This window comes from Echinops telfairi, unplaced genomic scaffold (assembly GCF_000313985.2).
Source record: "Echinops telfairi isolate 266 unplaced genomic scaffold, ASM31398v2 ScPeMD7_7424;HRSCAF=8462, whole genome shotgun sequence".
In the NCBI taxonomy this organism is placed as follows: domain Eukaryota; kingdom Metazoa; phylum Chordata; class Mammalia; order Afrosoricida; family Tenrecidae; genus Echinops; species Echinops telfairi.
Window position 1 is genome coordinate 51788199 of NW_022111324.1, and position 15109 is coordinate 51803307.

The 15109-nt window shown below is 48.7% G+C and overlaps 1 protein-coding gene across 7 annotated transcripts in view; it reads left to right on the forward strand.

Moving 5' to 3' along the window:
* Positions 1–15109, forward strand: part of SRGAP2 (SLIT-ROBO Rho GTPase activating protein 2) — a 277777-nt gene that overhangs the window by 96695 nt on the left and 165973 nt on the right. For all 7 annotated transcript variants that reach the window (XM_030887788.2, XM_004699842.3, XM_045298319.1 and 4 more), the window contains exon 3: positions 12914–13106. In XM_030887788.2, the coding sequence (XP_030743648.1) occupies positions 12914–13106 (193 nt within the window). The remainder of the gene's footprint in view (positions 1–12913; positions 13107–15109) is intronic.

A 15109-nucleotide genomic window follows, 5' to 3' on the forward strand; every position in this document is an offset into this window, starting at 1 on the left:
TGGAAGAACGACAGCCAAGGTGTCCGAGGCCTGGCATCCTAGACTTGGGCTGTGGGAGGGTGCATGAGAGCACTGGGGTTAGACTCAAGCCATCTGGGTTCAGATCCTGCCATGATGTGTCATTACCAGGGTGAACTTGGCCAGTTTGCTTGATCTGCCTTAACCTCATGGGTGACTTCTAATGGCGGCTTACTTGGTACAAGACAGATGGTAAGTTGTGTATGTATACTATCTGATTTTCCCTTCATACTTAACAAATGAAGTGGCTGTTCTTACAAACTCCAATTTGTATATAACACAGTGGGCTTAGGGAGATTGAGTCTCTTGTTTTAAGGCTACACAGGTCGCAAGTGTTAGAACTAGATCTTGTTGCCTTTCTATTCAGACGACTCAGTCATTTATAACAAGAATAAAATGCAAAACTTGTTTTCCTCTGACCTCATCGTCAAAGACTATCTTTTAACTAGAGCTCTTACAAATATTATAATCCATAGTTCCATTAGATCAAGCATAATTATAATTGTACAATTGCCGCCCTCATCATTTTCAATACATTTTCTTTCTTCTTGAACTCCTTGATATCAACTCTTCTTTTAACCCCTCCCCCCCACCGTGCCACCCCCTGAACTCCCAGTATATTGCATATTAATACGATTATTTTTATTTATTTAAGGTTTTTCTGAATGCAGAGTCTGTGCTCTTTACCCAGCGGTGTGTTTTGAGGATTAAGTGAGATCATGTGTACATAGGGTACCTGACGTGTAGTAAACAATAACTAGCATCTTCAGTTACTATTAAATACCCACAAGCACTCATCTATACTTTTTGAGACTACTTTCTATAGAAAGTGAGTGGTAGTCAACTGAAACAACTCTGGTAGCCAACCAACCGCTTACCTTATCTGTGGAGGTGTTCTCAAGGGTCCTTTCCTTGGAATGGAAATTTCGTGAACGAAGGGACTGAATCTTTTAACCCTCTTTTCCACAAACTTTTGGAAGCCCCCATGTAGACCCACTGTCCAGAACAGTGCCAGGCACATGGTGGGTGTCGGTCCAGAGTCCCTGAAAAATAAGGCCTGAGGCCCAAGCTTCTGTGGTACTTTTTTAAATTAAAAAGAAAATTTTAAACAGTTTTATTGGTACACAGTCCACATATCATCTAAGTCAATAGTTCAATCTTATCAAGAAGAGTTGTACACTCATCACCACCATCAATCGTAGAGCATTTTCTTCTTTCTTGTACTCCTTGTTATTAGCTCTCCGTTTCCCACCAGCCTCTCCTGTCATACCCACAAGACACCATTCATCTGGTTATTTTCTCTTCGATTCACCCATCCTGGATTTCATATCCTGAAAAGCATATAAAAACAAAAAAATGAAGAAACAGAAAAACTGACAGCCAATAACAAAATCAAATAGAGAAAAACCTCAATTGAAGAGAAAGCAGAAAGTATTCAAAACTAGAACAACTTTAAAATGGGTCAAAGGGAGATCAAATGATAAGGTGTTAAATTTTAACCTGAGTGCATCTGCCAAAATGCACTCTGTCTGCGAGCAAGGCCAGTCACGGTCCTGGTCTGTGGTCAGAGGGGCTCCGCCCGCCCGAGGCGTGCTCTGAGTGTGCTAATACTGTCCTTGGGAGAGTGGGGCAGGGGAGCTAACAAGTTCGCTCCATCTCACAGTAGCCTCACTGGTCCTGTGTCATCCATCCACTGTTGGGGCTGCTGTGCCAACTCCTCTCACCGAGGTCTCCTTCACCCTCGCTGGCTCTCTACTTGACCAAGCACGATGTCTTCCTCTGGCATTGATCCTTTCTAAAGACGTGTCCAAAGTGTGTGAGTTGGACAGTGTACTGATGTGATCCATAAAGTTTTCATTAGCTGAGTTTTGGAAATATGTCACAGGCTTTTCCTCCTAGTCTGTCTTGGTCTGAAAGCCCTGCTGAAACTCGTCCACCACATGTAACCCTGCTGATCTTTGAAATACTGCTGGCCTGGCTTCCTGCATCATAGCAACATGCAAGCCGCTGCACCATGACAAACTGACAGGTGGTACAAAGCTAATACAATGGGCTGCTCATAAGCCGATCAGAGCTTTGTGGGAGACGGTTTGCTCATATGGGACACCTTTAGAGAAACTAGATGAAGTGCCTGCCTCCTAGCAGTCCAATGGGAGGAGACGGAGGAAGATTTTATTTTCCATTTCCTAGCGTCTACTGGTCAAAATGCCATTCCCTGGAGCTTCACCTTCCCTCTCTTTCTGGGTTTCATGGCTGGTGGCTGAGCAGGCCCCTCCAGACCTCATGCTGCCAGGGCAACGGGGGACTGCTGAGGTGGCAACTGAGAGACTACAAGACCCACAGCAACATGGAGAACTGCATCTTGAGTGATGCCTCCGTTGAATCCAGCACAGCAGGCCGTCCGTGATGAGGGCCTCCTGCTTGCCTTCATGAATAAACTCTTTGTCCACCTCTCTCATTTAACTGTTCTGTGGGTCTGGGCATTCTTGTACATCTCTAGAGTTAATTCTCGGTTCATTTTGCTACATCCTCTTCTTTTGTTTTCCCCCTAAATGGGGCTGTTCCCTAGTCTGGGTCCACTTCTCTTTTCGTTGTACATGTTCTGTCAGGCTAGTTGCATTCTTCATGGTTAGCCTCCTCTCATTTATTTGCTCAAAAAACAAAACAAACAAAACCCTCAAATTCACAGCCACCCATTTGATTCCAACTCATAGCAGCCATACAGGACAGGGTAGACCTGCCTGGATGGGTTTCTGAGAGGGTAACTCTTCCCAGGAGTAGAAAGCCCCACCTTTCTTCTCAGAGCTGCCGGTGGTTGCCAACTGCCATCCTTGCATTTAGCATCCCAGGGCGAAACCACTAATGATTTCCAAGTACTGTCTCCAGATTTGGCCTTCCTGAGAACCCTAGAATGAGAATACAACTGTCTTTTCCAATGGAATGTTCCATAACCGCCCTCCCCGCCTACCCCAAGGCCAAGGGAATCTCTGGGTCTTCCTTAGTCATCTGTGTTTCCCTTTTTTCCCAGCCACTAGTAGGTGCTTGGCTTCCGCTCGTTGATTTAAACCTGAGACAATATGCAAATGCTGTGTGCTGACCTGGGTCCTTCACGAAATAATGTTTCTTCTGGAACCAACTCTTAGGGACTTAGCATCTGGTTTATTTTCAAATTGTGCTGGAGCCTTGAATGACAGACAGATTACCATGAACTCTGGTGGCACAGTGGGTTAGGCTCGGGGTTACTAATTGAGAGGGAGAGGTTGATGGTCAAGCCTACCAGGCATTCCTCAGCAGAGAGATGAGGCAGTCTGCTTCCATAAAGACAGACAGCCTCAGAAGCACTAAAGGGCAGTGGCCCTTGGTGGCACGGGGTGGCCGAGTCAGAAGTGACTGGAGGCACTGGCGTGCAGTCTGGTTTACTATATTGAGCATGCTGGATTGAGAGGTAGTTGGTAGGGATGCCCTTGGGTGTTGACCTTCTTTGTGCTGTTCTGCTTTTCCAGATTTTATCCAGTATTGTCCACAGGTGATCAATTCCTCTTGGAGTGTGTTTGTGTCAGTTTTATTCACTGAGCGCAGAGAGCCTGCTTGGCTGACCCCAGTTTGCTTCTGTACCCTCTCGCTCCCTCCTTCTGTGTGAACCCCTATATCTCAGCTTCCTGAGCTTGACCTGCCTGCCTCTGCCCCCCCTCCCCTGCTCGGCTTACCATAGCCCCCTTCCCTCCTTACTCTGACTTTTAAAATCCTCAGCTCAAAACCTCAAGACCAATTCAGATCCACTTGGTTATTGCCTCCCTTGCCACTGGTCATGGTCTGGGGCCATTCTTTTGACACGTAACACACTCCATCTTAGCCTGTTGAATACTTTTTCATTTAGTCTCCCTTCTGCTCTCCCAGATTAGACCACAAACTCCTTAAGAACAATGGTGCATCATCCCGATCTTTGCACCGAGAAGATGTAAAATCAATATTTGATGGGCTTATTGGTTGATGGTTGTTGTCCTTGGGGCTTGACTTCCTGTTTGCTTCTAGCCATGAATCAGGAGCATCAAGTTAGGTGGCATTTCCCACAGCAGCTGTTGGTGTTCCCGTTCCAAATATGTAGTTTGTAGTACAAGTTAATTCTAGACTTTTGGACCTTGCAGCTTTTTGTTGCTGAAACAGCTCAGGCAAGGCCTAGAAGCTAAAATTATTGCTCTGGCATTTGATGCGGCAGCTTGTTCACTCGGGAGCCTGTTGTCTTTGACTTGCTATTGAGTCATTTACAAGAGCCAAGGCAGTCAGGCAGAGGTATACCACCCTCCCCCCTTTCAAAAATACCCATGCCCATGGTGGTGGAGTTGAGTTCCATTCGAAGGGTCCTCCCTGTGGGACAAAAGAGAACAGCCCCACAGGGTTTCCAAATCCCTACAGAGTGCGTACTGGGTTGTGACCTTGAACAGCTGACCTTTGGGTTGGCAGCTGAGCTCTTAACCACTGTGCCCCAGGGCTTGCCGCCAGAGCGTTGGGATGATTGAAGCTTGCTGCTCTGTCTCCCTCACACACCCTCCCTCAGAGGCTCCAGGGGGCTCCTCTCTGTGCCTGCCCTGTGGGGCTAGATAGGTCATGTGCTGCTGACCATCCTTTGGAGACGTTAGGGCCATTTTCCCTCCCATCAGTCCCCTCGCTGGCTATACTTTGTCTCCAGCCCTGCTCGGATTGTTTTTAGGTACTGCCTGGGGAGGTGGCCTTTCTTTTATAGCTTTGGGACAGTCTGCTGTGTAGGACAGACAGTTTTGAAGATGGCCAAGCTTGAAGTCCACTGAGGAGAACAGTAGTGAAAAACAAGCTGGGGAGCCCAAGACTCCCCTTTCCCCACAGTCTCACAGGCATCCAGTTTGCATAGCACGGTCAAGAGGGGGTTCATCTAGGATCACTAGCTGCAGGGGCACAGCTGTTACAGCCTGCTTCCGTGCTGATGGTGAGTGTTAGTATGTGCAGGGATTTTCCACTCCAGGAGCCCTCCTCCTCCTCTCTTTGACCTCTGTGCCATTCTGCCTGGCGTGCTCAGTCGTGCTCACTCCGTCTCTTCATTTCGTAGGTCTGGGATTCCGCCCAGCGCCCCTCGTCCACACTGATCTGTCTTCATCTCTGTTTATGGTTTTTATCATGACACAAACCGTCACCATATGGTTTTTATCATGACACAAACCGTCACCAGCTCCGTGTCTGACCAAACTACTCTGTTGGTAGTTTGCTGTCCCTTCCCAAGTGCCTTAGGTCACGCCACGCCTCATACTAACATCATCCTCAGTGCCCCACGAAGCTCCACACCCACACACATCCCCATCTCTTGGCTTATGTTTACGTTGCCTTCTCCCAGAAAATTCCCTCTTCATTCCTCACGGCGATCTACTCATCCTCAGAACCCTCCTTCAGGCTTCTATTCCCACCAGCACCACCCCGCTTCCCGCGCTTCTTGCCTTTTCCTCGTCCTCCACGCTGAGGGCTTGCAGGGAGGTCGTGTTCTCAGAACACAGAAGGCACCAAATGGACAGGCCTCTTCCTCTTGGAGAGTTGCAGCGTTCTTTGAGAAGCCTTCTCTGTAACCGTACTGATCTTTACTGCTCTTCCTGAGTCCCCAAACTTTTGACTTGTAGGATTTGTTCTTCATCTCCTATACCTGTAGTACACAGCAGCATATAAATATATTTATATAATACAGAATCATATACTTTGTAATTATACACTGTAATAAAATTGCATTACGTTTTGATGTCCTTCACACGATTACATTTCAAATTCCTTGAGAACAAGTATCATCGTCCTTCTTGATATCCCAGAATCCCTTATGCCACCCGTTGGGACTCGTTTGTTTGTGAGAGAGCAAAGACCCCACATACATAAACGCCAGTAAGCCAAAAGTGAATGAGTTGGCTGGAGTGACTCAACAGTTGGGATAGGGCTGGCCTCTGGGGCTAGGACTTGATTCAGGGGCTTGAGTTTCCTTTTCTTCAACTCCAAGTTCTGCTTTCTCTGGGCCAGCTCCCTTCTCAAACAGGGTGTCTACTAATGGTGGCAAAATGGTGGCAGGGATTTTAGGCTCACCCTCCATTGTCCCCAAGCAAGTCCTGGCCGTAGCACCCGCCGTCTTTGGAGAGGGTAGGGCAGAGTCAGCATTACCCAAATCTTAAGCGTGTGGAGCCAGGGAGAGAAAAAGAGTATCTGCCGTGGCCACATAATCTGGAAGCTAAATAAGATGAGTGGGTTGGTTGATGGGAGTAACTCAGACCACATCTGTAAGTATTTCTGTGTTGTAGTCAGAAGGGTAACGTGAGGAAGAAAAAACACCTGTCAGTCAATCACACTCGTTGTGGAAGAAAATTTACTGTTTCCAAGTTTACTGCAAGTAGCAGGAAGCTTTCTCTTGACCCACTGGCTACTCCCAGGTCAGTTGTAATGTGAGGCACTGAAAGATGGCGGCATAGCCAAGTGGCTTAAAGGTGGTGCTCCGTCTCCCTTCTCTCTACCCCCACAGCCCTCCTGCATACCATGTTTGTCTTACTGTTTCATCTCGCTTGTTAACACTACCCTCCTAACTCTGAGGGAGACTTTTGAGAGCACCGAGCAAATGTTTGTGGTTAGATGAAGAAAGAAAGAGGCTGCTTTGGGGGTCCAGAGACTTGGGTTCCTGTCCTTGATCTGTAACGGACTCTCGGTGATCTCACCCAGTTCCTTTCCCTTCTCTGGGCTTTGATTCTCTCTTCTCAAGGATTTCTAAGGGCCCTCCCCGGCTACGACTTCTGGGTAGCAGGCAAACCAGAGGGGTCAAGAGCGAGAGTTGGCAGGGCCATCCAGCGTTTTATTTCCTGGGGACCCGTTTTGAGAGGGGCCAGTTACTGTTGTGATAAGCGATAAGGAGAGTAGGGCCCGATGAAAGCCTCAATTGTATTCTTATGTAACACTCTCTGCAAAGGTACCCGGAATTAATATCCCTGACATGGCCAAGGTGACATCATGTGTTTGTGAGAAAGGCTAAACGCAGGGGAGGCCGATTTTGTTGGGGAAGACAGGCAACCAAGCCAGGTTCCCAGGGGGAGCAGAGGCTGATCTCATGCACTGTGCACTGTGACCAGAACCTGCCCGGGGTGGGCGCCACTCTTGCTCCCTGGGTGGTGTCCTCACTCCAAGGGAAAGGGAGGGACGGGCTTGTGTTACTCTCCGGAAAGATTACGTCTTTCTCCCAGCCTGCCCTTCCACCCCGTACTCTCTTCAGAAACGTGCGGTTCGTAGGGGGTTCCACGTAACTCCTTCACTCACTGCCAGGGAGTCGATGGCCACTCACAGCGACCCTGTGGGACAGGGTAGGACCGCTCCTGTGAGTCTGAGACTGTCACTTTTTACAGAAGCAGAAAGAAAGCCTTGTCTTTCTCCTGCTGAGCTAGGTGATAGTTTCAAACTGCTGACCTTGTGGATCACAGCCAAACTTTTAACCACTATGTGCCACCAGGAAAGAGATGAATGTTGAAAGAAGAAAGGGACTGATTTACACCATGTGTTCTGCTGACTGACAAATTCCTGGGCAGTTTTCTGGAGGGAGGGCAGTTTTCAGAGGGCTCTGCCACCTGCTTGGGCAGGTAGTACAATCGAGAGTCTGCACCCTTATTGGTGTGGCAGGGCCCCAGTTTCCTGAAACGATTACTATCCTAGAGCACTAATCGGCCGTCCATTGCCATCCTTCTTGTGACTCGTCAGCACGCATCTGTCAAGGAAATGAGCTTCCTTCTAACTCACAGGACAGGTGGAGTTTGTATTTCATCCATGGCCAACCTGGACACAGCATTTCCCAGGGGAAACTGCTGGACGTGTCTGCTGATCCTGGATCTGAACTCATGCATAGAAACAACACTCCTTGCCAAGTTTTGATCTGACACCCTTCGGAAAGAATGGAATGGTGATTGGCCAGTGGAGTTCAGTGTCACAGCCAAGCCTGCTGTCCAGAGGGTTTGCTTCCAAAGTTTGCTTTAGGAATATCCGTCGCAGAGCTGAGATGCAGCCTGTGCAAGCAGAGAAGGGTGGGGGTGGGGGTGGGAAGACTTAAAGGTCTTCCTTGTTTTGGTGCTTAGTCTGTTGGTCCATTTCCCCCTTAGCGGACAGGATGGCGTTGTCTGCTGTCGGTGATTTTTGAATCTTCCGTTTGGGGGCTAATTGTTACCATGGCTTTTTCATAAGACATTCAAAGCAAAGTGTTCTTTGCTCTCCAGCCTCCTCCTTTCCTATGAAGCCAAACCTCACCCCTGTCCCCTAGTACCGAGCCTGCCATGCACTAGAGGCTCCGTGACGAGTTGCTGGTTTGATGGGTGTGTCTGGTTCCCCGGTTCCCGGGGAGGTTACAGTATATGGGGTATGTGCCACTCCAGAAAATTCATGATGGCCAGTGTCAGATTACCCCCTGAGCAAGGTGAGCACAGGCTGACCAGTGCTTATTTAACTCATTGTTAGTGAACAACTTCATGTATTTCACAGAATCTGAGATTCTACTTCTAGGTATGGCTGGCAGCTGTCCTCCTAAACTCAGAGCATCTTCCTACAGAACTAGGCTTGCCTGTGCTTATTTATGTAGTGCACGGTTCCACGTGTTTCTCCCACAGGTAAGTAAGCCCGCGCTTACCTTGCTTATTGGGTAATCTGCCCCGGATGGTGACCTTAGTACTTTAACTTTGTGGATGGCAACTAATGCTGTCATACCTTAGAGATGCAGTGGCTTCTGGGCGTGAACTTGACTTCTCATGGATTCTCGAGACTGAACCTATGGGCCCCCATCATTCCCATAGCTCTCAGGAGCTGGACCTGCAAAACTGTCTCACTGGTCTGGGGAACCACCATGTGGACAGGGGTGTTTTCTGTGAGCTGTGTGTGCCCGGGAGCGTGCACGTGCATGCTCCCCTAAACACACGAGGGAACTGTGAGGAATTCCTCTGCGTTTTCATAATCCAGCCCTTTCTGCCCTTGTGGTTTGTTGGTAGGCCAGGGTGCGGAGGGCTTGCAGGCTGGGCACATGGCCCAGGCCATGCTGTCATTCAGTGGTCTATTGTTCCTGCCCCTTATGTGCATGGACAGAGGACTGGGGCTGGCACAGCCGTCTTCTTGGGAACCATTGTTTGTCTTTGCATCAGTGGCAGCCTGAGGCAGCACATGTTCCTCCGGCCAGGGCAGCGGGTCAGACTTAGAGTTGCAGGCCCGGGGGTGAAGGGGGTGGCTAGATAGAATCTCTCTTAAATGTCCACGTGGATGCTCTGAGGGTGGTAGAAAGGGAGGCTGGCCTTCAAGGCGAGATGGGGCTTGAGAGGATGCCCAGTGGCATCATAGCACAAGCAAACGGCAGTGGCAGGTGGTCTCGATTAGTGGAGACTTTTCCTGGATCAGGGTGTGGGGCTACTGCTTTCTTAGTTTCCCCGCCCTCTGGCAGCCTCAGGATGTGCTCATAGGGTAAGACAGGAACTTCCTCCTGAGCTGTCTGGTAGAGTAGATCGAGGAAGCACCGAAGGGACCCAGCTGGGCTATGGAATAGTTGAAACGGGCTCGCCTGGCCAGTCGGAACTTGACTGAGGGGCTGAATCATCCCCCAGCTGTAAGGTGAAGGGCTGTTCCAGTGGTGGGAGCCTTAGTCACCGTGAAATACCCAGAAATGCTGCCAGCACCTCCAAAGGGCAGTCCTTTCCTCCCACTGCCATCAACCCCTTTGAGATGCCCAACTGCAAACCACTGCCATCGAGTCAGTGCTGACTCATAGACACCCCCCTGTGGGTTCCCGAGACTGTAACGGCTTACAGGAGTAGAAAGCCCAGTCTTTCTCCCTTGAAGCTGCTGGTGGTTTTGAACTGCTGAACATGTGGCTCACAGCCCAACCTGTAATCACTACACCACCAGGGCTCCCAAGCAAACTATACTTCAGCTTCATTCAACTCTACACTTGCCTTGTGGTACAACCTTTTGGCAAATCACCTGCCTTCCTTCAGCTTTCTTATCAGTGCTAGCAGGATCCTTGGAGACCGTGTAGAGTATTTGTTAATTCAGTAAGATGATGTATGGCAAAGGCGATGGGAGGCATTGGGTAGACACTCGCTCCCTTTCCTTCAGTGGCCTGTGGTTGGGAGATGCCAGTGCTGGCGGCCCCACTCATCGTGGCAGCTCGGAAAGTCGGAGCAGAAGCTGGAGCATGCTGGCTGGACATGCTTGGGGGTTTCTTCCACAAGGTTCCAGACCCAGAGGCTTCCCATGAAGTACTTGTTCCTTTATCAGGACAGCCCTAGAGTGGCGCAGCTCTCGAACTTCAGGCATCCTGGGAATTTGCCTAGACTTTTTTTTAACCCAAGGGGTAAAGTGGGTGGGTTTCACCCAGTGAGCCTCGTTGAGCTGTGTTTCCCTGGTGGCGCGATCATTGAGGCTGAGTCTGAGGTGACCCCACTGCCATCCACATGCCCTTGCACGTCTGTCATCCATGGAGACATAAGAGACCCTGCCTGCCTGCAGAGGCCCTGTTCTTCCGTAGTGGACGAGTTCTGAGCATCTGACTGGCCTCTTGGCTCAGTCTGCCCACCCAATGACATCTACTGCCAGCCTTTCAGTAATAAAGGAGTGAGGGTAGTGGGGCAGATGCCACTAGGAACAGTCTCATCCAGGGTGGATGCCTTTAAGAGACCCAGAAAGACCTGGCAAGAACCAGACGCCTGATGTGATCTCTGAGGATCTGTGCCGCCCCCACCCCCAAGACTCTTGTAATCGGACTCTGAAAAGCGCAGAACAAGAGAGCTTTACTGAGTGATGAGGTAGGCGGCTTTTTGTGTGCAGCCTCCTGTTTGCTCTCAGCGACCCAGCGGTGCTCAGTTTCAGTTCAGGTGAGGTTACTGCGGGCTGGTTGGCGCTGTGCTTGGCAAGGGGGAGGTGTGGGGATGAAGAAGGTGGGAACTGCATTTGCAGGTCAGTAAGGAGCCCTGGTGAGGCATATCACCCCTGTAAAAACTGGCAGTCTCAGAAAGCCACAGGGCAGTTCTAGTCTGTCCCTGTAGGGGCGCTCTGAGTCAAAATGGGTGCGATGGCACTGTGTTTGGTGTTTTAAGATCACTCACCGAGGATCAGACATTTGTGCTACAGATTGAAGCCTCGGGTAACAGGAACACAAACACAGATGGGGCTACATTATGAACCCCCAGTTACTCCAAGGTCAAGTTAAAGCCATCATCGACACACCTTGGCTTTGTAGAAGGAGTGGTTGGCCAACCTTTGAACCCCGTAGCCCCACTCTGGAGTTGCTTCTAATTGAGCCCATCTTCGATGAAGCCCCTCCATTCATTGTGTAATGGAGAACAGGACGTGTCACTACAGCTGTACCATCGGGGATGAATTTGGAGCCTGCATAAGGAAAGGCATAATAGAGGTGCTCATTTTCCCCGGGCTGGGAGCCATCGCCCCATCCTAACACACTTGGAACTGAGCGAGCTTGCAGGCGAATGAGGATGAAAGAAACGGCTCTATTCTGACTCCGATGGGGCTGGGACATCACTTCTGCAGGGTGCCCTCTGCCATCCTCTCTGAGCTGTAAAGAAGCCTGGCTTTGGCAAACTGCTTCCTGTACGTGCCAGGGCTGCCTGCGACACTCCAGTCTGACTGGTGTCTCGTGTCAGTAACAAATGCCGTATTGCTTCTGAGGCCGCTCTGGTTGCCCAGCGAGCTGCGATGGCTGCAGTTCCAGAGGGAAGATGTTTTCTAGCTCTTGTTTCAGGACTCTGGCTTGCCAGAAACCTGACCGGTGAGAACACAGCTAGATAGGTTTCTAACGCCGAATCAGGGGAAGCTCATGGTGACGCTGAAGCCACAGAGATTTGAGTGGTAATTGCTGGTGAAAAATCTTTCCAAGACAGCCTTAAAAAAAATGAATTGAGTGGAGGATTGACATTTCAGACCATCAACTGTGCATTCAACAGTGCAAACACCGCCCTCCAGCCCCATAACCTGCCTTTTGACAGTTGGTTTACTTTCTGACCATACGATGTAACTGGAAGTGATGGAATCAGAATCACAGTGACTACCTTGTTTGTCTAGAGGCTTGGAGCTCATTTCACTACCGACCTTGGGCAGGTTCTTCCCTACCTCGATGACAATATCCTGACCTTCACCCAACTTGGTGAAGATGCTGAAACCCTCTTTGAAATGGCTAGGTTAGAATCCCAGCCCTGTCGCTAAGTAGCTCTACTTTAAGACTCAAGTTTCGGCATCTTTAACAGGAATGAAAGTAGCACCTACTACTTTGACTGTTTGGAGAAAATTAATTTAGGCCAGTGACATACCAATAAATGGTAGCTCTGACAATTGAGCCTAGTGAGCAGTTTCTCTAAATGATGCACCAGGCTCCTGATTCACGACAGTCCTTATGGGTATGAAAATGTGCATAGAGTTTTTGGATGTACCTGTCATCATAGGACCAGTTTGGGTTTTAGGCTGCTGCTTTATCGGGAATGGGTGAAGGTTTACAGAGCAGTTCATAATTTTCCATTTAACAGTCATTCACATTTTGTTATGTCTCATTCATTGGGATCCCCTCAATGTAATGTTACGTAGCCCACTGCCTCCTTGGGTTACCTGTCTCCATTCTTCCCCCTTTGCTAACTCCTCTGAACTTGTGTCTTTGGGTCCATGCTCTCCTTCTGATGGCAAATGGTTGATGATTCAGAGACGTGCACACATTACCAGTGTTCTCATTCCCCTTATTGTTTGGCATACTTAAGCTTTTAGTCAAAAGGACTTTTGAGTTCCCCAGAGGGCCGAGCAGGACTAACTGGCAGGTAAGTGGGTGCTGGCCTGTGTGGTGCTAGGTTTGGGATCTCTCTCTGAATGCCCTTCCTTGTTTTTGCTGCAGAGATTCGTGCTCAGCTCACAGAGCAGATGAAATGCCTGGACCAGCAATGTGAGCTCCGGGTGCAGCTGTTGCAGGACCTCCAGGACTTCTTCCGAAAGAAGGCTGAGATTGAGATGGACTACTCTCGCAACCTAGAGAAGCTGGCCGAGCGCTTCCTGGCCAAGACACGCAGCACCAAAGACCAGCAGTTCAAGTAGGGTCCTCTGTGGCTGTTCCTCTTCAAGGGTCTCGGGATCAGGGCTGGGTGGAAGGACCCAAGGTGGACCACCTAGATCCAGAGGGATTCATGAGCCAGATAACCCAATGATCTCAAATTGGCTGAAAGTTTAGGACTTTTCAAGGATTTCTTTTTTTCCAGATCAATCTTACATGTAGCTCAACAACCTGGAAAGACCGGAATAGATGATGGCCTATGCTGATGATCACCACACACTGTTCAGTCTTTACCTATGTGCCAGGCATGCCAACTCATATAATCCCTATCACAACTCCATGTGTTAGTTCCTGATATTATCCCCAATTCACTGATGAGCAAACGAAGGCCCAGTGTCACACATCTACCTACTAAACAGAAGAGCCAGCATTCAAATACAGGCAGTCAGGCTCCAGAGTCAGGGACACCAAGCTGTCTTTAACCCAAAGAAATGAGTGGTAGTATAGGCATACATCCAAATCCCTGCCCAAGAAGTCACAAAAGTCCGTTCCTTCTATATTTATAGCACTTCGTGCTGCGGGGCCCTTCCTTATGTCCCCCTTCCCAGTGTCCTTGTTGAGATCATTGTTATGTTTCACCTTAATGAAGTATTACAATACTTACTTACATCATCCAGAGCAGAGGTTTCAATTCTGGCTTTCCATCAGAATCTTTTCGAGAACTTTTTACAAAGGCTGAATTCAAGGCCTAACTCCAGACCAGTAAAATCAGCATCTCTGGACCTGGGGCTTGGGTTATGCCTGCTGTAAAGCCTCCTTGGGTGATTCCATCGAGTGGCCAAAGGGGCAGGCCCCTCTGTCTGCAGCTTCTCTTTCTTCTGATCTGCGTGATGCTATGTGAGCAGATTTCATCTTTCTAGAGCACACTGGTGATCATAGAGTTTCTCTGAACAAAACTTTGAGCAACTTCCCTTTGCTTTTATGTTTTTGACCCTCCAGATATGGTCTCCCAGGATTGGCAACCCTGGAGAGGTTAGAAGCACAAGTGTTCCAAATACAAACCTGTAACAAGACCCCAGGGTGATTGGCGTGCATGTTAACATTTGAGAGGCACTTCTCTATTCATAAGGGTGCAGGTTTCTTGGCTTGGTGTTGAAGTCCCTCTCCACCTGTCTAATCATATTTCCTGCTCCTGCTCCACTGTGCTATCTAGTCATACTCCACCGTGTCTGCCCATCCTGTCACTTGCACTCAGGAACCCATTCTTCACAGCCCGATCGATGCTACCTGTTCCCTAAAACACCCCTGCTGTGTCCAGAAGAATGTGCTCCCTCCTCTGAATTCTTCTAGCATTTTGTTTGTTCTTCTCTTCGAGCATCAGCACTGTCTCCCTTGGGTTATCTTCCCTTAGTGGATCACATTGTCTTACCTGAGTTATCTTCCCTTAGTGGATCACATTGTCTTACCTGAGTTATCTTCCCTTAGTGGATCACATCATCTTATCTGAGTTATCTTCCCTTAGTGGATCACATTGTCTTACCTGAGTTATCTTCCCTTAGTGGATCACATCGTCTTATCTGAGTTATCTGCCCTTAGTGGATCACATCGTCTTACCTGAGTTATCTGCCCTTAGTGGATCACATTGTCTTATCTGAGTTATCTTCCCTTAGTGGATCACATTGTCTTATCTGAGTTATCTTCCCTTAGTGGATCACATTGTCTTATCTGATTTATCTTCCCTTAGGGGATCATATCATCTTATCTGAGTTATCTTCCCTTAGTGGATCACATTGTCTTATCTGAGTTATCTTCCCTTAGGGGATCACATCATCTTATCTGAGTTATCTTCCCTTAGTGGATCACATCGTCTTATCTGAGTTATCTTCCCTTAGTGGATCACATCGTCTTATCTGAGTTATCTTCCCTTAGTGCATCACATCGTCTTATCTGAGTTATCTGCCCTTAGTAGATCACACTATCTTATCTGATTTATCTTCCCTTAGTGGATCACATTATCTTATCTGATTTATCTGCCCTTAGTGG